General features: G+C 40.1%; 1 protein-coding gene across 1 annotated transcript in view; it reads left to right on the top strand.

Annotated features, from left to right (window-relative positions):
• Nucleotides 1-24,964, top strand: part of LOC125225363 (cytosolic carboxypeptidase 1-like) — an 89,006-nt gene extending 64,042 nt beyond the window's left edge. Inside the window, 5 exon segments of the mRNA XM_048129041.1 lie at nucleotides 17,709-17,796; nucleotides 18,317-18,481; nucleotides 18,590-18,766; nucleotides 21,962-22,080; nucleotides 23,757-24,964. Coding sequence (XP_047984998.1) covers nucleotides 17,709-17,796; nucleotides 18,317-18,481; nucleotides 18,590-18,766; nucleotides 21,962-22,080; nucleotides 23,757-23,835 — 628 coding nt within the window. The 3' untranslated portion in view covers nucleotides 23,836-24,964.
• Nucleotides 24,965-25,802: the final 838 nt, after the last annotated feature.

Raw genomic sequence — 25,802 nt, 5'->3', positions numbered from 1 at the left:
CTGGGGATTGCGTCGGTTTTCTTCGTCTCCGCTTCACTTTCCGCTCCGTCGCCTTCGATATTCCATGATAAATTTTGCAGAGTTCACGCTCGGACGGCTTAGCGGTTGTCATTTATCCCGTCCTTCCTAAATCTTGCATAGTGGCGGGATTTGAGATTATTAAACACACTTTGAGATCATATACATTATTTTTGTGTATATTTAGGAACTCATCATAATCGTAGAACGAGTACTCAACAAGCTAACCCATAAATTTCCCCATTTAACTTCATAAACATGTAGGTTACAAACCTCGCAATATCTTACAATTTACAACTGAATTAATTTAACGAGTTATACAGACACTAAATCCAGAAAAGATGTTCAACTACCATATAGGACAGTACATATCTCAAGCACGTTAGCACCTCCAGACTCGGAATGTGGTGTGTCAAGCCGGTGATTTGCAATTCCGACACTGGCCGAAGAGTGGTCATGTCCCTGCACGTAAGTGCATATGATTGATAAGCTCTCGCATTGTGCTGGCGGTAATAAACCGGCCGCTTATGCGCCGCCACGGTTCTGTGGCGTTTGATATGCGTGCTGAACAACGGTCTACATCATAGACCTCACCTAAATAGAACCCAAACCTGGTGATGTTAAAACGGCTTGATGTTGTTTAAGGCGCACGTCCAATGCCTTAGAATATTCATACCAAAACATTATATTTTAACCCCTGTGGGCCCTGTGTAAACAACAGCTGAAAGTAGGTACTTAAGCTAGAGCGATGATCCAAAATCAGTAAGTAAATATTCTTTATTGCACTACAAGGATAACAGATTACAAATAGCAGACATTAAACATATAGGTAGCAACAGGCGGTATTATCGCTGTAAGCGATCTCTACCAGACAACCTTACGCCGTGGCTTGCGTGGGCGACGGTCGTTTTGTCTTCATTTTGAAAATGGTAGTGCAAGAAATAATTAAAGGAATAGGAAAATTACACATAGTTACACTAAGTTAAATAATTATATACACCAATAGTAAAAATCTCTAATAGTAAAAGTCTTAGTTTCTAGCACGAGAACACGCTACATTGCTCGGCAAAGCTGTATTTCGTCAGTTTTCGCCGACAAAAGTACATAATATACGTTCCAATAAAGTCATACCCCTTGTATAGACTGTTAAACGTAGTAAGGACGATGGTTTCACGATGAGGAACGTTAAATCATTCCTCTTTTATAGCTAAAAAGGTTTGCTACCAAATTATGATAATAGCTGACATGCGACATCTATTAGGACATAAATGTCTACGGTCACCGTCACCTTGGCCTGCGTTCTGACATGCGAACATCATCGCCCTGTAATTAGAAGCTGTCCTGAGACCTTCCCGGAAACCAAACGGCCCCCCAGACGGGCTAGAAGGCCTTCGCAAAACCGTCCAACTGATGCCAAAACGACCTTGACGATACGTAATTTTGCAAAAAAATATGCTCAAGACGATCCGGATCCGATTAAACGAAATACTACCTAACCTAAGGTACCTAAGAAAGTTTTGTTAACTGCTCTCATGATTCTAGACTTAAAAGAAATATAAAATTACACCCCACTCTCTTTTCAACTCTACTAAATGTGCCAAATGTAGATAGGTACTGGCGGCATTTTCCTAGCTGAGCAGGAAAGATCAGAGCAAAGGTCACAGCCCATTTTCCTCAAATCTCGCCTTAGTTGGGTTCACGTTTGGATGGACACCAAATAAAACTCAATTTTTTAGAAGATCACCTGCTTTTTGTCATACCTATTATACGTTGATAATTTAGGCTCAAAATACCAAGGCCCAAATCAATAATAGAATAGCCATTTGTGGTACCGATTTATAGTAAACTTTCCATTTTCCATATCTTTATAGTCCGTTTTACGAAAGTAATAAGCGCTTTGTATACGACTATGTATCCAGTTAATACCAGCCATTATTCTTACTCGTACCTGTGTATTCTAAAAAGAGGAATCACTTAAACCCTTTGCTTGTTATTCTAACAAGTGCCATTCCATCCACATCTACTTGAAATGTTTAATGAGTCTCGCATAAATAACCCGGCGTACAATAAATCTAAAACTGCAAGCCCGTAATGAACTTGTGAAAATGCATAAAGGAACTTTGTAGCGCGAATCCTTGACCTCGAGATTCTATTCAGATGTTCCCATTATTCCAAGTCGTATTCTATTAAAAGAGTAGTGCATCCAGGGTTGTCAGAAGACATTGTTTCTTTGATTGTCTCCCGAAATTTCCCATGACTTCCGACTGATTATGCAAAAAGGTATTTAGTAAAATGAGACTTTAGCCTTGCTCTTTTTTCTTAGCACAAATTATTTTTTAGGCGTAGGTGTATTTACGTATCTTTGATATGGTAACCCTGAGTGCTTCAAAAGTAGGGATGTGCGAGTAATTCTCGGATAAAACCTAAGCGGCCATAAATAATACGAGCCGTGGAGCCGGCTAATGAATTACCTCCGATGGCAGCTAGAGCTGGAAGCATACAGCCACTTGAAGCAGTAATGCAATATCTTTGTATGACACACATGAGTCGTTACTCCCTTTTTACGTGTAGTTGGGCATCATAATAGCGGGTCGCAGCGCTAATACTGCGCGAGAGAGCGCAGCCGCGGGCTTTGCGAGCAACCGACCGCCAGCCGACTAAGCTTGTAGCCAAGAATATAATCGTTGACGTTCCGTAGAGAATCTTTAGTTATCTCTCTTTGTCCCTCTTCCGTATTGGTGCGACAGAGCCAGTTGCGTATCATACCGAGCCAGTTTGCCATGGACGGGCAACGAATGTACTCTTAGCTACAGGCCCAGCTGCGCATGCTGTACCCTAAGACCCCATACAATCAAGCGAAGATCTGCGATATGATTTCGATCTAAAGAGTTTTTAACACTTTATTCGTGTTACTTAGAATCATACGCGCGTAACTTAGTATCAAGGCGAAAGTTTATGTATCGATGAGTAAATTTATATATTTCTAACGAGGGTAAAAAGCCGTAAAGATTTTCTCGAAGAGTTTGTGCAGGAATCCGTAAATAACTACATTTGCAGCTAAATGGCTTCACAGGTTTTTTATTGATTCATTCTCAGAATCCGTCAGGTTCAATGTCACTAAAATTTCTGGTAATCTCAACGCACAATACTGAGCTATCCTATCTGAAGTATTATTCACGCCGCTATGCCGGTCTCGGCAAACTCGTGCGAATAGTTCACGCTCCGTCTCTTGCATCACTGCAGCGGAGTCAACGACACTGACTTTGCAAGTCACCGCTGTCATTTGAACTTGAACCTGCCCGCTGAAGCTAAGGCTTGGGCGTAATGAGACGTTACGATGCAAATTTGGAGGTGCAACTAGCGGTATAGCGAGCCTATTTTGGATGATGTGGTTTGAGAAATAGTTTTGAAAGTGTTGCATAATATTATGCATCTTTTATGGGTACTTGCGGTTGTTGATTGTCGTCGTAAAGTTGACGAGCAAAAGTTGTTTCCTGCTCCTGCACATCAGACGGATATACCTATCATCAAGGATTTATTATATTTTAATAAAACATGTCTCTAGTTTTTTTACACGCAATGGTAGAGCCTTTTAATTACTTTTCTATGTTATCCGCACCATTAAAGGTACGTTATTAAAGTTAGTCGAATCGGTTTTTTGCGTGATGCTTTCTACTACCCCTCTTTGACATGGTCCTTATATCTCTGGTGCCTTAGTATTTCAGGAATAATTGTAACTAAGTTTGTAGTACCAAACTGAAATCCCTTTAAAGACTCGCAGAAGTCCGTCAGTCGAGGGCGCTGCAGCCAAGGCCGCCCAGTCCATTGCGATTATGTAAATACTGCGCAGCGCTGGCCGTATTTTCTCCTTGCTTACGCGAACTTGAATATCTCACGTGCAAGAGCCAACCAGTATACTGTAACATTGAAATCCGTAACAGCATTGCGAACTCAAAGAGCGCAATTGTACAAGCTTACCTTAGCTCAAGAGTAGCTCTTATATTGGTAGCGATTTGAACGATACCTTCTGCACTCGGTGGCATTCAGCCCCGACCAGTGCTTGCTCATCTTATTGACCCCAGAGCACGGCGTGACTCAACACTGTTTATTTACCCATTTCAAATTAACATAAAAAGCCCCGCGGTACCAGCGTAAACGCTTTTCTGCTACCATTACCCTGAGATTACTTCAATTAGTTATCTGCTAAGTATAAATAGTGGACATTTCGTTTGCGGAATATGTATTTAAACAACGTTTAAGTATGTAATTTCATCAACTTGAACAAATACTTAGAGATATTTAAAGTCGTAGCTTTCGGCAGAAATAGACGAAACGGCTACTCTAATGATAGATTTTATGGCGTTTACCAACCATGGGTAACGGTACGGCAACAATACAAAAATACAAAATCATTTATTCAGCAAATAGGCCACGGGGGCACTTTAACATGTTAACATTACAGAGTATTCATTAAAGTTTTTTTTTTTTTTTTTTTTAGTTTATTCAGAAACCAAACAGTCACATAAACACATTACATATTGGCAATACAAAAATGTACTGCAAAAAGAGAAAAACAATAACAAAAGACCTGGAGGTTCATAATTGTAAACCAAATAATGTTCACTAAATGAATATAAGAAAACAACATAACGTAGCGTAATACAAGAAAAATTTTAAATTAAACTGCATACAACATAAACATAAACCTAAAGTAATTATGTTATTAAAACAACTTACGTTTATGTAAAGTTAAACAAATACTTACATAATTTAAAATCAATTAATCTAAAGAAAAAAATATTGCTATGTTTACTGCTGTTTAGTGCTACTTATAATACTATGTTTTAATAGTTTTTAAACTTTAAAGTTATAGGTGTGTTTATTAATGTATGCACAACATACTTAAATTAAGTCTGCTCCTTAAAACTGCACTGTTATTCCAAAACATTTCTCAGTTTGATCAACAGTCCTTTCTCCGCGGTTCTAGAACGCACTCTCATTGCATACATAAACAGCGTACAAAATTATCATTAAAATTAAAAGCAGAACTCGAATTCGACCTGAATAATTCTCCGTGAGACCCATTAAGTATCCTCACTTAATGCCTCAGAGCTGGCTCCGAGATAGGTACTTCTTTAAACGTGTACATTCCTTTGTAGCGATCCTGTGGGATAAATAAACGACAGTCGAGACTGACGCCACCCCGGTCCAGGGATTATGTTGCGCTTTGTGGATAAATGAATGGCCCATGAAAGTCGTGCCGCACGTCAACCAATCGCGAGATTTCTAAATCAACAGGAGCGTGTACAGTTTAACGACAAATAATGGAAATGGAAAAACTTGAGACATGTTTTTGTCTCGCTGTTTGCATCATACAATTTTAAAATATTTTTTTTTAATTAATTAAAATTTTTGCTGAAATTCACTACTTTAAAAGCATAATTAATACTTTAATAAACACGTAAAATTTGTTTCTATTATACGTATTTGTTATACGTATATATGTTGCCCATGTATACACTATGTAACATAATTGCCGAAGATAAATCCTACGGCTTATACATTACCTTCTATAGTACCTTTAATTTTCATGGTGTTTATTTTAAAAAAAGGAAGTGGTATTCGTAACCGCTATTCGATACCGGTTATGTTCTTAAATGGATCACCAGCATTAATGTTACACCCTGTATATAAATTACTCGTGATCTAGTTTACTTAATGTCTACTTGGTATTGAAAATCGGCGTATTGCCTATTAAAACATCGCTGCACAGGTAGAGCTATGAGAAGTAAGTAGTCGACATTACACATTACAGCCATCAAAACAGACTTGAAACTTATTGCTTCATCTATTTCCAAGTAAAGTATTAATTTGCCGTCCGACTATACTAAATCGGTGCGGAAGCATTTGCGTTCTTGTTGGTTTATCACCATTCATCGATTGTCGTCGCGCGCGCACGATCGGCGCCCATGAAATCAAGGGCTCACCTGGAGTTTTGCCGAACTTATAATAAGTGGATCTGGGCCGTGTTTGAAACACCGTTAAACCACTCTTTTTGTGATATTTTATAATAAATTGAATGTTTCTAATATAAAAGGAGCCCTTAGACTAATACCTATTGACTAGGATAAAAACCTTTATTATACCTTTTAGGTTTTTGTCGAGCTCCCAAAATTTGGACACAGATATAAGCATCATGATCAAGGGTAGGTACCATGATGGATTTAACTGCGTCGCAATATCAGGAGATCGACAAAAATTAAAAAGGTAATCATGGTCTACATCCGGCAGGCAAGTATGGTCGCGCGATAAATGATAAAACATCTGGCCGTCCCTATCGCACAAATAGTGCGATAGTTTTATCATTTATCGTGCGACCATGCTTGGCTACCTGCACGGGAAGCATGGTCACGCGATAGACGATAAAATATCAGGCCGTCCCCATCGCACTTACAAATAGTGCGATAGGGACGGCCTGCTATTTTATCGTTTATCGCGCGACCATAATTGCCTGCCTGGTCAACGGCAGGCAAGTATGGTCGCGCGATAAATGATAAAAAATCTGCACGGGCAGCATGGTCGCGCGATAGACGATAAAATAGCAGGCCGTCCCAATCGCACTATTTGTAAGTGCGATAGGGACGGCCTGATATTTTATCGTCTATCGCGCGACCATGCTTCCCGTGCTGGCCGTCCCTATCGCACAAATAGTGCGATAGTTTTATCATTTGTCGTGCGACCATGCGTGCACATATTGACCAGGTAGCCATGGCTACCTGGACAATATGTCTAATTAAACTAATCGAGAAACATGCAAAACTGTTACAGATAGTCCGTTCCTTTCATATTTTTGGTTATGGTTCTCCCGAAAATGCCCCTTAAGTTCCTAATTACACTGATTGCAACTAAGCGTGTGCACAGGATGCGGAGAGAATAACAATTGAGGATGATCTTGTACGGGAAGGCTCGTAGATTAAGATGACGACCGCGGTAATCTATTTCATGCTGTCAAAAATAGACAGGCTTGTGTAATGGAACAATTTCTTCGTTATGTCTAATGATGGGTCGGTTCATGCTTCATTCATTTGCGCAGTTTTTAGAAGTAGGTACCTTGAAGAGTATCTGTTATCATTTAAACATGTGGATTCGTGTAATTGTTTCTAACTAGTGGAGTGCAAGTTGTGGAAACTTTCCAAAAAAAATCATAATTTTTTTGAAAAATTCACGAAACTTTCACGAAAAATAAAGGTAATTTAAATTTATGAAATGAAAAATTTCCATCTATATACAATTCTCCATACAAAGTAAGTAGGTTTTCCGATGTGAAAATTTCAGAATTTTGGAAACGTTCCGTCCGAACATCAGTATTTCTAACTATTATGGCGTGATACACTGATTTAAACGGTCCTTACGTAGGTACACGCCGTCTCCGGAAAGTCGAATGTCAGTTTCTAACCCCCGACGCAAAAACGACGGGGTGTTATAAGTTTGACGTGTCTGTCTGTCTGTTTGTCTGTCTGTCTGTGTGTGTGTGTCTGTCTGTGGTATCGTAGCTCCCGAACGGATGAACCGATTTATATTTACTTTTTTTTGTTTGAAAGCTGAGTTAGTCGGGAGTGTTCTCAGACATGTTTCATGAAAATCGGTCCACTCGATGTCGCGGTCGGGGGTTTTTTCAAAATTTAAATTTTGTGTTTAGGTTATCAAATACTTAGCTAATAGCTATAGACGATTAAGTAAGTCATCTCAGATTGCTGTTATATCAACGAAAAATCGAACAACAATTCAACAAATTGTAATCTCGGCTCTTAAAATTAGTAATCTAAAAGGAACTACATATACACTTGGATTGATGTGCAACATGTGTATAGGAATAAACTACCTACCTGTACAAATGTTCACCATTTCCCCATGGGAAACTGTAAGAACTGATTAAGATTACGAGAAAGGAAGATAACCAGCTACATTACACGCTTGATCGATGTTAATTTACATTAATGGTGCTTATTTATTAAACTTTGTCACATAGCCGACACCATGAAAGGGAGGATCCTGACCGATAAGGGAATAATAAGCTCATAACTTTGCAATACTCTAAGGTTGTTTAAGCCGCCTTTAAGAAGGCGCGTAATCAGGGAAATAAATCTAAGTATGTGATTAAAGTAATAGACGCATTCCTGGACGTATGTTTCCCATTACACGGCGAGTGATGACGATTCAAACTCTGGCCAACCAGTCTACTTCGACATATCAGCCCATTGAAAACTATTGCTAAGTACGAGTATAGACATCGCCTAATGACCCATACAGTATTACCTACTTGGTTATATCGCCTTCTTCCAATATACTCTCGTAAATTTTGTCGTCCTTCTATTATGAGGAAGACTTCATCTACAAACAAGTACTGTTCGTTTCCATCCATGGTGGCCATTTTAGTATTTTACGGGCCCTCGTATCATCCAGCCGATGACAAGTTTGACGATCCTACGGTCAATGTCAGCCATCTTGTGTCTGCTGCATATCTCTTCATTCCTGACTATATCTCGTAAAGTAAAAGATCAGTGGCAAGAGTTCGTTGGAACGCCTCTGCTCGTTAACCGATTGAAACAACGTCCCTTGAAGGACGCGCGAAGGCTCAGCAAAACGGGCGCGGCGGCGGCGTGTCGTTGAACTGTCTTCTGCAGCGAATTGCTCTTCCGCCCACAGACCAACCCCTATAGACATCTATTACAAGACGACTCGCGGTGGCCAGCCTTCCTAGTATTTGCACTGATATAAGCGCGGGCGCTCGCCGTGCCCGATCAGTATCGACCAAGTAACAGACCCGAAAGCAGCGCGTGTTTTTCGCACAAAAAAATTGGAAAAGGGTATTTTGATGCCTTAAAGATGTCCACCTGTAGTGTGAAATGGTGTGGAAAGGTAACAAGAAGCTCAAATTTAAAAACAGACGGCATTACATTCCACAAATAAGTCATATTTATAATTTATTCAGAGCCGGCATAGAAACATTGGCACGCGTCAGTAGAGGGACAGTCATACTTCTGTCCCTTTTCATCTGGCGCGACTGCCCGCCGTCCTTGAAACGGCCAATCACAGCGCGCTTAACACATTCCCCGCCCGCTCCTCGCACCCCAAACACTGGTGACTCGTATCGCGAACCAAATATACAAGACTGCCACTCTATAGGAGGTTCTCTGTGTCTTCCGCCACACCCGCAAAAGAAATCAATGTGAAGAAACTCCGTTAGAACACGGACATTGAATCACATGCCTTCAACGAGCCCTGAAAATCCAACCGTTGTGTTACGAATTTATGTTATAGGCATACAAATAGCAACAACTATAATATGATTAACCAGAAGCATGAGCACTTTGTTGAATACACAATCCAAAGTTATCATAATTCGCCCGGAACACGGTGATTCAGCGCGCCAAGAATAAACTAGGCACGTGTGATAATTCCTAAGGAGGTATTTAATGAAGACAGCCACGTCATGTTATTGTCGTTGTCGCGGGGCACCGGATAAGGCCGGCGATTGTCTCGCGACTATCGTAAATAACTCCGCTGTGTCCGGTGCCAGCCCGGAGCGCGCGACACGGCATCGGCGGCCCGCCGAGTGTAGCGAGTGTCCGCGCTGCTAGACTTAGCACCCGTCTTGTGGACATCTAAAACAACGTAGATAAAAAACCACAGCAAAAAAGTTAACAATCGAGACCTGATGGTGGCGGCGGCGCGCAGCAGGAAGCTGCGCACACGCATACGGATGAGCCTGACGTGTGCCCCGCTCCCCCACGCCGACTTATCTAAACCGTCGATGTAGATATTTATCACCATTGAAATATTACTATCTCTACGTATCAATTGCAATGCGAATGGCATTCCTGTTTTATCGACGTGCAATTTATCAAAGTAACGACGATCTCGAGCGTGGCACTAAAATAGCCTGCCGGCTATTAATTCCACCTGAGCCTGAAACAATGGTCATTACGTTATAAATAGTCGGAATAAATATAAAATGGCAGTGCATCTTTGGTCTATTTATTGGGCGAGCGTTATGCGAGGGGTGCGTCGAGGGCGGTGCGGGCAGCGCGGGCTGCGTGGCCGATAGCATCGCCGGCGCGCGCTATAAATAGATGGGCGGGCGGACCCTTGAACCAGCCGCGCGGCGACTCCGACTCTGCGCCCTACCTGCCTGCCTGCAGGGTTGACGCCTCTAGAGCCTCCGCATACGAATAGCCATTTCTCCTGTTTACCCAGATTGGGGACGCCAGAGAGATCAATCATTTGCCAATCAAGCAGTGTAGATTTTCATTTGTACAGTCTTTTTTTGTATTAATGTTTGATGGTTCCTCCAGGGGTATCATACGTATAATTTTAGGGAATTAAACAGCCATATAAAGATTGTCTGTTTCCTTTTTCAACATGAGCACCTAACACCACCGGAAGTCCGAACATGAACGCTATTCAATACCTTCATTAGAGTCCACGAGAGACTTCGCTTATGTAGCTTATAGTTTTAAAACCAGATTTTTCTAATTACGCCCAGAGTTGTCTACAGCCCTGTTCATTGCGCCCATGGTACCGCAACAATCTACCATAAAACACGGCAGGCGGGTTGCAACTTCTCGCTTGTTCGCTTTCGTTCGCGCATGCGGCCGGCGCATATTTTTTTCCCTGATTAGAGTAAAAGATGCGCAACCGGTCGGCGGGCGAAGGCCGCGGCAGGGCCAGCGTGCCCGCTCCCACTAATGATGCGCCACGACCACTCCTAATTGGACGAACGCCCGACCATTCCGTCAGGAAAAAATGAGCGCAATATCCCGCGGCTATCCAGTGATAGACGTGTATTTGCATTTAATTCTGCAAAATAAAATAACATGCATACTTATGAGATGTTATGTAAGCGAAACGCACAAAAACTGTCTGCGTAAATAGGTGACATATTTAAGGATGAATCTTGTAAACGAAAGAATCTCAAAACGCTGCCGCGTTATAAAATCCGGAGCATACGAAACATGTACAATCTCAGAAATAATTTGTCGATCCGCCTTGCCTCGTTCATTTTATCAAGATCTTTGAGGTGTGAATTTAAAACACGGTGACCACGACTTTCTCAGGAAGTCATTTTGAGGGGCAGTTAAGTTTTTGTTTTAATATTACGGCACTTTTCCAGTTCCAGGACGCGTTGGCGTGTGATAATTTATATAAATTGGTAATATGTGTGACTGTTTTCTGCTCCGTTACATTGTGTATGGACTGAGTAGCGAATGCTATTATACCAGCCAGAAGCACGTACACGATAAGAATTGCCCTTTAATAACGGGAGAGCTGTAGTGAATCGTTGTAGATTGCAGACGCACTCAGCTGAAGTTACCTAGCTGTAAATAATGACACAATTTAAGAGGTTCTTTCCTTCCCGACAGATGCGGTACCGTACTCTACACAATGCAATAGCTAAATTTACGTGTCGGTAATATTTGCAGGCGGAACAGGTACAAGCGTTACATAATTTCTGCAAACACAGTTAGATTATTTGTTTACCCAACGTTAACAAACAAATTTACCCAATCACCTACCTCTAATACTTTGTTAATTTATTTTTAAAGGTATCTGATATTTATCTACCTTCAACGGTTTATATTTATTATTATATTTCGATGATTTCGCAAACAGTTAAGCGTTTCGATGAAATTTTTCTGTTCGTGAGTTTTCAATTTTCTGTTCATGTGTTTTATCTCTAGTAAAACGCGCATTTTTACGTTTTAGTATGTTTCGCGAGTAAAGCTCGGATATTTATCATCTTAAATGGAATCTTACCTACCTAAATCTTTATTTTTATTTTTGACATAAAAACGTAATGAACTGTCAGACATGTCTGGTCTGAAGAATGATAACTCCAATCATAAATTTGGTAGACTTATATTGACCGGGATATAGACCGTGATTACCTTTTTGATTTTTCTAATGAAAATAACCGTGAATCATTCAAAACTCTTATCATAAATTTGGTTCCAAATTTACCGTCTCGTACGTGACTTTATGCTGACAACAACAAATCATTTATCTTTCGATTTATTATTTTGGTCTGTCTGGAGACGCCGAAACGCGTTGATGAAAATTCATTAAACATAATTATTGGGTTGGTAAGAAAGTAATGAGCGATCGATTGAATTCCACATAAAATTTTTGAGAGAGTTCTAGAATCTTCTATGGTCGAAAGTATATAAAGGGCGAGTCGCACAGTTTCTCGTCAGTCATTCACTAGCTGTCGCCGAGCTAATATAAGGAAGAAAATGGACGAATTAAAAGTGCATGTAAGGCATTGCTTACTATATGAATTTCAGTCTTGCCATTCAGCCGCCGAAGCAGTGCGTAATATATGTCAGCGTGTTGCTCCTGAAGTTGTGTCTGAGGCCACGGCGAAACGATGGTTCCAGCGGTTTCGTAGTGGCGACTTTTCATTATCAGATCAACCTAAATCTGGTCGACCGGTGAATATTGATGTAGCCAAATTAAAAACCTTAATTGAAGGAGATCCGAGGCTAACGAGTCGTACTCTTACTACCGAGTTAAGCTGCTCTCATGTCACCATAGAAACACATTTACACGAGTTGGGAAAAAACTACAAATACAGTGTTTGGATACCGCACGAACTTGATAGAGATCAACTAAACCGCCGTGCCGATATCTGCATACAACTTCTGTCTTTTCGCCGCACATTCAACTGGTTGGACCATCTTATCACTGGAGATGGAAAATGGGTCTTATATATAAATCACACACGCAAACGTCAGTGGCTAGCTCCAAACGAAAAAGGAATAGAGGCACCAAAAACAGAGCCTCACCCGAAAAAAGTTATGCTGTCCGTTTGGTGGGATATTCATGGTATTATTCACTGGGAACTCCTACCAAGTGGAATGACTGTTACCGCATCAGTATACTGTAATCAGCTTGAAAATTTAAACCAAAAAATCTGTCAGAATCGTCCACAGCATGCTAAAGTTTTTTTCTTACACGACAATGCTCGCCCACACATTGCAAAAGTGACTCGGCTAAAGCTATTGGAGCTAGGTTGAAAAGTGATACCTCATCCACCGTACTCTCCAGACTTGGCACCTACGGATTACGCATTGTTCAGATCGCTAAGCAATGCCTTAAATGAAAAAAAGTTCGATGATCAAGCCCATCTACGACAGTACATAGCTGAGTTTTTTGAATCTAAACCTAAGAACTTCTTCGCCGATGCTATTCATTCTTTACCAGAACTTAAATGGAATCTTACCTACCTAAATCTTTATTTTTATTTTTGACATAAAAACGTAATGAACTGTCAGACATGTCTGGTCTGAAGAATGATAACTCCAATCATAAATTTGGTTCCAAATTTACCGTCTCGTACGTGACTTTATGCTGACAACAACAAATCATTTATCTTTCGATTTATTATTTTGGTCTGTCTGGAGACGCCGAAACGCGTTGATGAAAATTCATTAAACATAATTATTGGGTTGGTAAGAAAGTAATGAGCGATCGATTGAATTCCACATAAAATTTTTGAGAGAGTTCTAGAATCTTCTATGGTCGAAAGTATATAAAGGGCGAGTCGCACAGTTTCTCGTCAGTCATTCACTAGCTGTCGCCGAGCTAATATAAGGAAGAAAATGGACGAATTAAAAGTGCATGTAAGGCATTGCTTACTATATGAATTTCAGTCTGGCCATTCAGCCGCCGAAGCAGTGCGTAATATATGTCAGCGTGTTGCTCCTGAAGTTGTGTCTGAGGCCACGGCGAAACGATGGTTCCAGCGGTTTCGTAGTGGCGACTTTTCATTATCAGATCAACCTAAGTCTGGTCGACCGGTGAAGATTGATGTAGCCAAATTAAAAACCTTAATTGAAGGAGATCCGAGGCTAACGAGTCGTACTCTTACTACCGAGTTAGGCTGCTCTCATGTCACCATAGAAACACATTTACACGAGTTGGGAAAAAACTACAAATACAGTGTTTGGATACCGCACGAACTTGATAGAGATCAACTAAACCGCCGTGCCGATATCTGCATACAACTTCTGTCTTTTCGCCGCACATTCAACTGGTTGGACCATCTTATCACTGGAGATGGAAAATGGGTCTTATATATAAATCACACACGCAAACGTCAGTGGCTCCAAACGAAAAAGGAATAGAGGCACCAAAAACAGAGCCTCACCCGAAAAAAGTTATGCTGTCCGTTTGGTGGGATATTCATGGTATTATTCACTGGGAACTCCTACCAAGTGGAATAACTGTTACCGCATCAGTATACTGTAATCAGCTTGAAAATTTAAACCAAAAAAATGTGTCAGAATCGTCCACAGCATGCTAAAGTTTTTTTCTTACACGACAATGCTCGCCCACACATTGCAAAAGTGACTCGGCTAAAGCTATTGGAGCTAGGTTGAAAAGTGATACCTCATCCACCGTACTCTCCAGACTTGGCACCTACGGATTACGCATTGTTCAGATCGCTAAGCAATGCCTTGAATGAAAAAAAGTTCGATGATCAAGCCCATCTACGACAGTACATAGCTGAGTTTTTTGAATCTAAACCTAAGAACTTCTTCGCCGATGCTATTCATTCTTTACCAGAACGATGGAGACAAGTAGTAGATAACGAAGGCCGTTATATTTTTGATAAATGATTAAAATAATATATTAAATAAAAATTACAATATTGATTATGATTCGCTCATTACTTTCTTACCAACCCAATACATATAAAAACGCAATAATGCTCCAGGTCTGACTGTTATTTAATCAAAATTAATGAAGAATACGCGTTGGAAAAACGGAGATTGAAAATGATTAAAAAATATTTCGAGATCCTGATTTGGTAACACAATTTTGCTTGAACATTCGCCTAAACAGACTGATGGCTGTGACCAGTAGTTGAGCCTTTGTTCTATCCGATTAATATTCGTGATTGCCTCTTATTGTAATTGCACAGCCAGTAAAGCCCTGGGTTATTGGTTCCAGGCGGCATACTTCCGCCGGGGAGCTCCGCGCCGCGACGAATTCCTACGTGGCCAGTCATTCGTTTTATTTAATAGCTTGTCATATTAAACTGTCCCTCAAAGCTCTTCCTGAGACTGACCTTATAAAGCCCAAGAATCAATTATCATTTATTTAATATCAATGTTGCTGTCGACGCGAGCGTGTCGCGCATCTAATGCATTGACCGTCGCTATAAAAGCGTGCTAAGTTTTGTAATAAAATGAGAATTCGATGCGCGTTTTGTGTTTCGTTTTGCAACCATTAGGTCAGATGCAGTTACACTTAAGGGCCCAATCTGACAATCAGTTTGCCGGACGATATTGGTCTGTCGGTAACAAGATGAAGAAATGCTTTATAAAATAACTGTAAAAGAAATACGTGCAAAATGTCGAACCAACGTTAAAATTTATAGATTCTAGAGAAACTAAAGCACGTTCTGGGTGCGTAAAAAAGTTGCGTTACGAACAAAACTAATATAGAGTCCGTTTAGACCCCATACATTTCACGACTCTTGACTTTCCGAACAGACAACCGTGCTATGGATAAACTATTAACATGTTAGCAAAGCACTGACCAGCTAGCATAAGTTGCGTTTTGCGCGCGAGTCCACGCTTAGAGTCACACAAGATGTATGGAGTCGAGCGACAACCCTTCACATGCTTGCAGGAGTTGCAGGTTTGTAAGTACTGATGTAGGTATCTCTATATTATGTAGATGCAGCTAGATCGCGTGTCAGTTTTGCACATTTAATTAGTTCCGGACGACAGGCGGTGGACACATCCACGTCCAGAAGACTCGGTGTCCGTTTGATAAATTCGCCCCTATCTCGATCCCGTCTCATGTTAATCCTTGTTGCAGCCAAAGACATGGATAACTCCGTATAAGACTAATAAAAATTAGAAATATACGTATCCTATTTAGGATATATATCAAGAAAATTGTATGCTCGTTCAGATGTCGCCGCACATATTAGATGGCGCTAATATTCCCTAATATTTTTAAATCTTAAATAACACATAAGGTACAGCGGGGCAAATATCGACTGGGGGGCAATTATAACTGATCCATTTTTTCCATTATTACACTATTGCCAGTGGGCACTCAATTTAATAATGCAAACATTGTAAAACATGGAAAACAATGGATCAGTTGCATTTGTCCCCCAGTCGGAATTAACCCGCTGTACCTTACTCATCAAGTGTAATTATACCTACACTACAACCTGTTTTTATTGAAATTCCGTTAACTTTAAGGGAAGGTTCTTTAGATCAAATACAATTAATTTCTCTAAGAAACAAGCGTCGTAACTTTTACGATTATCGAGTTATTAAAAAAATTAAGATAATTACTGTACTTACACGTGTGTAACAGCCTTTACCAATTCCTAATGTTATTTGTTGTGAACTTGTGACATGTGCCGTCAATCACTTAACACTAACTTGAATGTTATTCTTAAGGGTCTCTCACACTGATTAATTCACTTATTATGTATGAAAACGATGAAAAAATTTTTTAGCGAATTTAACTAAAAGTTATATACAGGATGGTTCCTGATAATGAACCTAACAACGTGTCGAATTTAACGGAAAACAAACAAAACACGGTGTATATATGGGTCAAACAATATATGGGTCAAAACTGTGGTTCAAATGTGTCGAGAGATTTTACTTTAACAATCATCCCCTGTGGTGGCTAAGAATTTCACCACCCCATTTCCTCCTGTGAGTGACGTAGAAGTCGTTGGAGTTTGGGTTCAATCGTGTTGTGGGCAGTGGGCTAGCAACGTCGTGTCACTGCGATGTCATAATTTCGATAAGTGTTGAAGTGAAATTTGAAGAGTTTCATGTGCTCTGCCTAGTCCTGTACCAAGTGACACTGCCTGCTAAGCCGCGGTCCGGGGTCCGAATCCCGGTGAGGGCATTTATTTGTGTGATGAGCACAGATATTTGTTCCTGCGTCATGGATGTCTTCTATGTACTTATATAAGTATGTATTTATCTATTTAAGTGGGTATATCGTCACTTAGCACCCATATAGTACAAGCTTTGCTTAGTTTGGGGCTAAGTTGATCTGTGTAAGGTGTCCCCAATATTTATTTATTTTAAATACAGGCGCAACTTCATCTATGTATGTTAGATGTTTTTTTTTATTAGCCTCTTTTAGTGTCCCACTGATGGGCATAGGCCCGCACCAATGAGTTTTTCGGAATTTATATGCGAAATGTTATTTGATATTTGCCAGTCGCTTTTCGGTCAAGGAAAACATCGTGAGGAAACCGGACTAATTCCAGTAAGGTCTAGTGCAGCCTTCGGGTTGGAAGGTCAGATGGCAGTCGCTTTCTTAAAAACTAGTGCCTACGCCAAATCTTGGGATTAGTTGTTGTCGAAGCGGACCCCAGGCTCCCATGAGCCGTGGCAAATGCCGGGATAACGCAAGAAGGATGATGATGACTGATGGGCAAAGGCCTCCCCTCGTTTTTTCCACTCGACCACGTTTTCCCACCATTTTCGGTAGAATGCGTCCAGGTCATCCCGCCATCTCCTTTTTGGTCTGCCCGAACCCCGGCCTGCCCCGTCTATCGTGTTTCGCGGTCTGTAATGACTGTAATGTTTATGTATGTAATAATCCTCTAAATAGTCTATTCTCTTTGGTTGCAGCCATCGATGCGGCTTGACTAATGAAGATTTAAATCGGCGGTGGAGCAAGCCGAGTCCCGTTCTGCATCCTTCTATTTATCACACTAAGGTACCGTAATTAAAATGCATTTTATTAATACTGATACGTTTATAATCGTGAGATTTTCTGTATCTTCACATCTCGAGTTCAGGTTGTAAAGTACGCTTGGAACATAATTATGTAGATATTTTGCGATCGTAATAAAAATAATTGAGGTTTTTTTCCACTTAAACAGCCTGTAATGTGATTAGAATAGTAATAATATTAAGAGTAGATACCTATAAACTCTAGTGAGTTAATCCTCTTATATGTATGTATTGTCTTTAAATGTTCAAACGTCATTGAACAAATATACTATAATTAATGTATTTATGTCCAATTTTAATAATAGGTTTTATTTGTTGTACCTGACAAGTATAGGTACCTATGTACCTACATTAAATATCATAGCATATACTTATACAAAATAAAAAAAAACTTGCAGACACCCAAAATATAAAAAGTACCTACGTAAATGCCTATGTGCCCTTTACATTATAATTATGTAGGTACATGAATATACATAGATTGTAATTTGTTTATTGTTCAGGGCCTAATCGAGTATTTGGTGCGCGTATGGAAGAAGCCGCCACTCGTGTACTGCGACTATCACGGGCACTCGCGCAAGAAGAACGTGTTCTTCTACGGCTGCGCGGGCGCAGAGAGCTGGTGCGGCAACGACCGCGGCGTCCCCGACGAGCCCGTCAAGTACCTGGTGAGTGTTTGAGAGTTCTTCAACGTTACCTGTGAACTTTAAACACGCAACCACAAACGTAGATGTTCCCTTAGATACAGGATTTAACATGTGTATTTATTTCGATAGATGCTGCCAGCATTGATGCATCGCATCTCTCCGGCGTTCGCCTTGGGCTCGTGCTCGTTCCGAGTCGAGCGGGAACGAGAGAGCACGGCCCGTGTGACCGTGTGGCGTCACCTAGGCGTTACGCGCTCCTATACGATGGAGGCAACATTCTGCGGCTTCGATCGAGGACCTTTCAAGGTACATAACTAATACTAATAGCCAGTATGGGAGTATCACAATGGTGTCATTGTGTTCTTCTATACGGTGTAGACAACCTTCAACCTTCTGAGACTTTGATTGTAGAACTGTCAAAGTGCAGGCTCTGAGCATAGATTTAGAATTATTAAACTAGATTGTGGATTCACATTTTTTGCCATACTAAATTGAACCTTATCACTGAGACAGAAAGGTGATCGTATCAGACTAGCGAAAACGGTCCACATCAGAGGGCATTGTTTGGGCTGGTGTCCCTCTTGCACGTGTGGCCAGTGTTAATGAGGTTACCATAGTAGTAGTATTTTTATCTGTATATTACCTGACTTTATAACTTCTTATATTATTTTAGTGTTATATTCAAACTAGGATTTCGATATATTTCAAAGAATTGGAAAATAATTATAATGTTATTATTTTGATGCCAATAAATCAAAGATTTGTATAATTAAAAAATATGTTCAAATGGGTATAATGATGAAAATTTAGAGCTAGATAAATAACAAATGCACTGAATAAAAAAAAATTAATTTGGACCTATTATGACTGACTTATTAAGATTTAAATTTTTGGTGGCTCATTGTTGGCAACCTCACCCTATTGGTAGATTTGGTAGTAACTTTGAAAATTTACTGGTATCCCCAATGTATGACAGTGATGACGTCACTGAATAATGTTAACATTAAAAATCGAAATAAGATGTCATATATTAAAGAAAAATGACGAGCACCACCAGTGGTGAAGGCCGGATTGTTGACATTGTCAGTAAGTGCGAGAGGGACACCAGCCCAAACAATGACCTCTCATGTGGACACACTTTTTGACCTAACTACTCATTCTGGTTTAACTGTAATTCTGTGGCTCTGAGTCTCTTCTGTGTGGGGTAAGAACGAGAGAGCAAGGCCGGTGTCACTGTCGCCAAAGTGGCACCACGCGCTCCTATAAGATAGTACCTACGAGTAGAAATAGTGAGTACCACGTTGCACGCCTATTAGATAAAGACAATTTTCTGCGGCTTCTATCTTGATAAAGGCTCATCGCATTTACCTATCAAGATTAGTTTAGGGTTGAGTTGATTTGAGATGAGAGGCGTCGCCTGGCGCCATCAAAGTGTCTTGTACTATATGGTATAAATTTAATTAATCCTATTTTTAAAAGCTTTTATTTAACTTGCCTTGTTAGTTTGGGTCAAAACGTAGAAGCTAAATTTGACCCACTTACCGGTTTCCGATTGAGCTGAAATTTTGCACACATGTAAATCCCGCGACAATTCAATATTATGGTATCATGGAGCTGATCTGATGATAGAGCAGAAAGGTGGTCATAGGCACTCTGTTATGAAACATTGTATCCCCATCAAGTAAGGGGTTTTTAAAAACGTCTCGGAGAGCAGTAGATGACTGTTGAAAGAAAGGTACAGGCGGCGATAAAAGCTTGTGGCAAAAATGTCATTTTTGGAAAAAACTTATTAGAAAAAGAAATCGAGATCAACCTAGGTATACTAATATAGCCACGCTGTCCTACATGGAGATCGGTAACACAGCGACATAATCGAAGTATCCGCTTCCAATTACGCCAACATTCGCTCACATAGATGGAAATAATCCTTGCCTGTCTCAGCTTACTGTACTCCTACATTACAGAGACCGATATCCCGTTTTTGTCGCTCATGTCAATCTTTCATATAGAGTAAAGTCTGTCACGCTCCGACAAAGTAAAAGAAAATTCCTGTTACATATCAACAGATTCCTTTCAGCGTAATTATTATTTGCTTATACACCGCGTTTTTATTGAATTGCGTTAACTTCGCTTCATTTAGTTAGGTCCATTATAGGAAACAGAAAAGCATAGTTTTTTTTTTTCAATTCGTAACTTTTTTTCTGAAAAACACCATACACCTGCGATAGATGTTACATCAATTGCTGTTAAGAAACGGGCTTTGTGTGTTCGATATGCGATTGACATGTCATAGTTTCGACACACTTAGCGCAAAGACATCTTCATCTAGACAGATAAAGTCTATGAAAAAAGCGTACCTCAGTACCATACAGAAAAAGGTACGGTGAACTAGATGGCGTTACACCTTTGGGGACGCTGGGCTAGGTGGCATTTGACATTTTAACACATATCAAGCTAATAATATGGGCCAAATTGTCAAAACTGAGGTTCAAAAGTTTTAAGCCTTTGTCAAGAGATGGCAGTCTATGCACTGTGATTACACATTTTACTTCGACAGTAACGCTCTATAATACTCAATTCTCTTTGCTTAGCGTGAGTTAATTGTAAAGCCCGTATCTCAACAGCAACTGAACTTAACATCTATCGCAGGTGTATGGTTTTTTAAGAAAAATATACTAATTTAAGAAAACTGACTATGCCATTCTGTTTCCTATAATGGACCTAACTATATGCCGAAGTTAACGGAATTCAATAAAAACACGGTGTATGTATATCTACTTATGAATCAGATTTGTATTATAGAGATAGGTAGCATAAATAGTTATCAAAGCTATACGACTGATATTGCAGTAGCTTCCAGCTTAATGCTATTTAAATGTGATACTATCCTGGTACACTTGTTTCCCCATTAGGCCATTAGAAATTAACGCATGTCTCCAAGATTAATCACATGCTTGGATAAATACCCGAGGGCGTAATCTTATACGTCCTCACTACTTATTGCATTCGGATACCATGGTCGTTAACGTATGATGGTGTCTCTTTTGCTCAAGTATATATCATGAGTTGATAACTTAATTTTGCAACCTCGAAACATGATGGATTTCTAAACTGGAAAAATTACCCTGCAAGTTACGTTTTATGGTTTAGGTTTCAATGCGTGGCAGATATAGAAATGGTGTCTTGGAACGTGTGGATGATATGGGCAACATTGCAATGGTTCTCGTTTCTCAGGACGCGTGGTAATACGTCCATAGCGGTGCCTCGTTAGCCGCTAGATCTCCCGATAAGGCCCGCAACAAACTCTGCAACGTGTGTCATCTTTGCTCGCGGTCGTATTACATATACTGCGCTTCGTTTTTCCCGCTAGCCGTACGTCATCATGTATGTGGACAGTGTTGGGGCCGGTAAAAAGCGGGACTTGAGAGAACTATTTAATTAAGTTCGTTTAAGGACGGCGGGTATGCGGAAGCGGTTGCTGTACGTTTTTGCTGTCAACAGGGCTTCCACCTGAACACTCAGCACCTGCAGAGTGTGGGCAGCGATTTCTGCGAGGCGCTCAACGGTCTCAACGACACCGCCACCACCGACGATATTCAGCTCACGAAGGATCTCAACGGGTAATTTAATACATTTGATTTGAACCACTTACGCGTTACGCGACTATTAGTAGGTATGGACCTATGTCCAAATTGGTAAATCGCACCTACTGCTCTTCGCAGAAATGTATAGATAAAGGGTTTTTGCTAAACACATGTTCAATTGCTTAGTTGAATCATAAATCAACACTCATTTGAATATTTCTAGCCAAACTAAGACTTGTGTCTTATGATTCTCATGTTATGCACTTACTCAAAATGTTAAAGCGGTTAGGAGCCAAGTATAAAGTAGGTAATATAGCAGGTACACACACAAGCTATGAGCTTCCTTAAATAATAAAAGTAATCAAAATGCAACATGTTATTTAGCTTTACTTAGAAACAATCGCGTGGGAACTTAACAACTTTTTTTTGCAGAAATATCATTGAAATTAGTTTGAATGGCGAGCCGGTGAATAGGCAAGTCCGACCCAGCAACAGAGTGGAATAGCATGAAACAAAAGTTAATCATAACCCCTCGATGTGGTTGTTTTTGCCCTTTTTACCCTTTTTGCCAGACTAATAACGTGATAAATGCATACGGACCCTAGCGCGACGGTTCTGCAAACTCATACATACTAATACATAGTTCCCTGCCAATTACATCTCTCCGCCGCTAACTCAACTTGTGTTTATTTTTGTAATGATTGTGGCGTGTATGCTATTATAATTAGATAGAATTACGTTCTTTTAGTGTTCCGCACGGGGATTATGCAAAGGGCATACTGCTGGATTTAGTACCTATGTTTTTTCTATCATTTACTTTCTTAAATCAACTTCAAGTAATCATGTTGGTAACATTGTATTATTGACACGTACATTTTACCATCACATACTTACCTATAAAATCTAACGGCACTCGGTCGATCATCCTTTTGAATCATTCGCATGGTTTTTATGCTCTTTGTCTTTAATTTAATAGAATTAGAGTCGTTAGGTAGGGGTATCGTGTGGGTATCGATACAATTCAATTAACAATTAAAGAAGAATGTCTTAATTAAGCTCGCCATCAATAGGCACGTATCATAACTACTTTTCTAAGTAACAATGTTAGTAGTACAATTTACAAGTGGTTGTCAATTACAAGTTGGAAAGAGACTTCCGCTTGTAACTTGTAACTTTCAGGGTGGCTAGCCGAATGGCACAATCGCTCACGAAACGCTCACGAAACGAAGCGCTAGTAGATATCTATCTCTATCGCGCTTGCGTATTGGCGCGACAGAGCCAGCGGCGTATCGCTTTCGTTTGGCGTCGGAGAAATGCCATTCGGCTACGGGGCCAGTTTGGAGAAATGGGTCGTAAGCTGTGCGCAGAACAGGCTGTATTGGTAGGTATAAGCAATTGCGTACCGCTCGTCAGAGCATTAACAAATTGTATATAGGTACCCTTGGCTAGTCCTGATTTGCCGCTCTCCAGCCTCATTGCTACTAGCGTCCTGCCGGCGTATTATGCTTGCAATTTTATCACTTATCCACGTGGATAAGACATGTCACTCTCACACTGACATACTTGCCACAGCGTGACGGATATTTTATCCACATAGATAAGTGATAAAATTGGAAGCATGATACGTCGTCGGCTGCTTACGGCCTTACATATATATCCATATGATTGTCCACATTGGTCATCACTATTTGACGTTGGTGTTTCTGTTGCAGTGCGATCGCTGTGGACAGCGAGCCTGGCTCCGGCTCCGACAGCGTGCTGCGTACAGACTCGGATGAGGACTTCGACTAGATGAGAGTTACTGGCCGAGTGCATACCCCTCTTAACAGAAGACTGTCTAGCATGAATTGCGTTCTCGCGCTTACTTTGAAGGTCTTTCTAGTAGATTAAGTTACGACCTTTCGCCCAAGTCATACTTGTAGTCTTCCAGGGTGTTTGGAGTCGTGCGTCCATAAATATAGATACATAAGGAAGGATCTACATGTGCCTTAGGCCGCGGACTGGACGTAAATGACAGACAACGTAATAAGCTTGTTCAAAACAAATGAATTATCATCAAATTTATTTTGCGTGAAAATGCAACTCATGCTAGCAAGTCTGGAAAGGATCGTTACAACTATCGATCACGATCTTATTAGAGCACTCGGTCAAAGCTAGACATGTGTAACATCTTTATGCTTACCGTAAAATGGGGTGACTTAATATGATTCTGTAGTACTTTTGCCACAATATCGTATATTTAGCAATAGTTAAACTATGATAGTTGACAACTTTCAATTTTGCCCGTTATAAGACACGACAAGACAAGAGATAATTCCCTTTGCACGGCAAATGGCCGATGTACAAGTGCCACGGACGAGGCCGCGCGCGCGGTTGCATCGGCAGAGAGGATTGGTTCGCCACGCATCTTGCTGTGGAGTTGTAGACTGCCTAATAATCTAAAGGTGCATCCACACCGTAGTTACGTACCTTTTGTGGAGCAAAACTGCAATACGATAACATTAGGAACATGTAACTGCGGAGTGCACAGTATTGTTCAACACAACAGCGGTGAGGGTGCGCCTTAATAAATAGGAGTCTATCACTATTGCTTGTAATTTGAAGTAACATTAAAGCTTAATAATAGAGTTATCCCATTAGACGGTACTTATATGTGTGTTTACATAAATGTAACAACAATGCCTATATGTAACTTAATTTGTAGGCAACAATTGGACGTATTGTTTCCAGTTACAACTGGTTTATATTATTTGTTTACATATTGTTTTTAAGTATATAGGATTAAATTAATATAAGTAGTTTTTTCGTAACGTACTGTATAAAATTTTCTGTGGACTGTACTCACTTTGTTTGGCTGAATAGTAGGAGGTAAATTGTAAGTGGTTTGTGATCTCAGTTATAAATAAATTATGAAATATCATATGCTTCTTATTTACATTGTAATAGATACCTTTAGATAAAATAATAATAGAAAGCTTGTTCATGACAAGTATTTTAAGTGTTACCTATGAGTGTTATTGCTGACCTTACCTTCCGATTGACATTAATAGGGTGCATTAGGGTAATTCCGAATGACAGAAATACACTGGTAATTCCGAAAGGGGAATCTTGATATGATGGAAATAATGGTGATTTTTATGCGACTTTCGTAATTAGACGACTTTCGGAATTACCCTAATGCACCTTACTCATTTTCAAACAAATACAGATACAAAAAGTTTGTCTTCTTATATCATCGAATTTCCATGGACTATTCACGACCTATCATAAGATCAGTGCTATGGTAACATAGTATTGCATTTCTGATTCAATTTTAATAAACTACATCATTTCAGAACAATCCCAACACAATAATTCAAATAACGGTTACCGTAACCAAAGAGGATCGAGTATTATAGAGAGTTACTGTCGAAGTAAAATGTGTAATCACAGTGCATAGACTGCCATCTCTCGACACAAGCTTAAAACCTCAGTTTTGAAAATTTGGCCCATATTTGGTTTTGAACCTCAGTTTTGACAATTTGGCCCATATTCTCAGCTTGATGTGTTAAAATATCAAATATTAATATTAACACCATCTAGCCGAGCGTCCCCTAAAGGTGTATCGCCATCTAGGCCACCGTACCTTTTTTTGTATGGTTTTGAGGTACGTTTTTTTCTTAGACTTTATCTGTCTATACGGAGTTACATATGTCTTTGCCCGTAACCAAAGAGGATCGAGTATTATAAAGAGTTACTGTCGAAGTAAAATGTGTAAT

Source organism: Leguminivora glycinivorella, chromosome 4 (assembly GCF_023078275.1).
Source record: "Leguminivora glycinivorella isolate SPB_JAAS2020 chromosome 4, LegGlyc_1.1, whole genome shotgun sequence".
In the NCBI taxonomy this organism is placed as follows: Eukaryota; Metazoa; Arthropoda; class Insecta; order Lepidoptera; family Tortricidae; genus Leguminivora; species Leguminivora glycinivorella.
The sequence above is the reverse complement of the archived record's forward strand: the minus strand, read 5'-3'. Positions and strand labels throughout refer to the sequence as shown.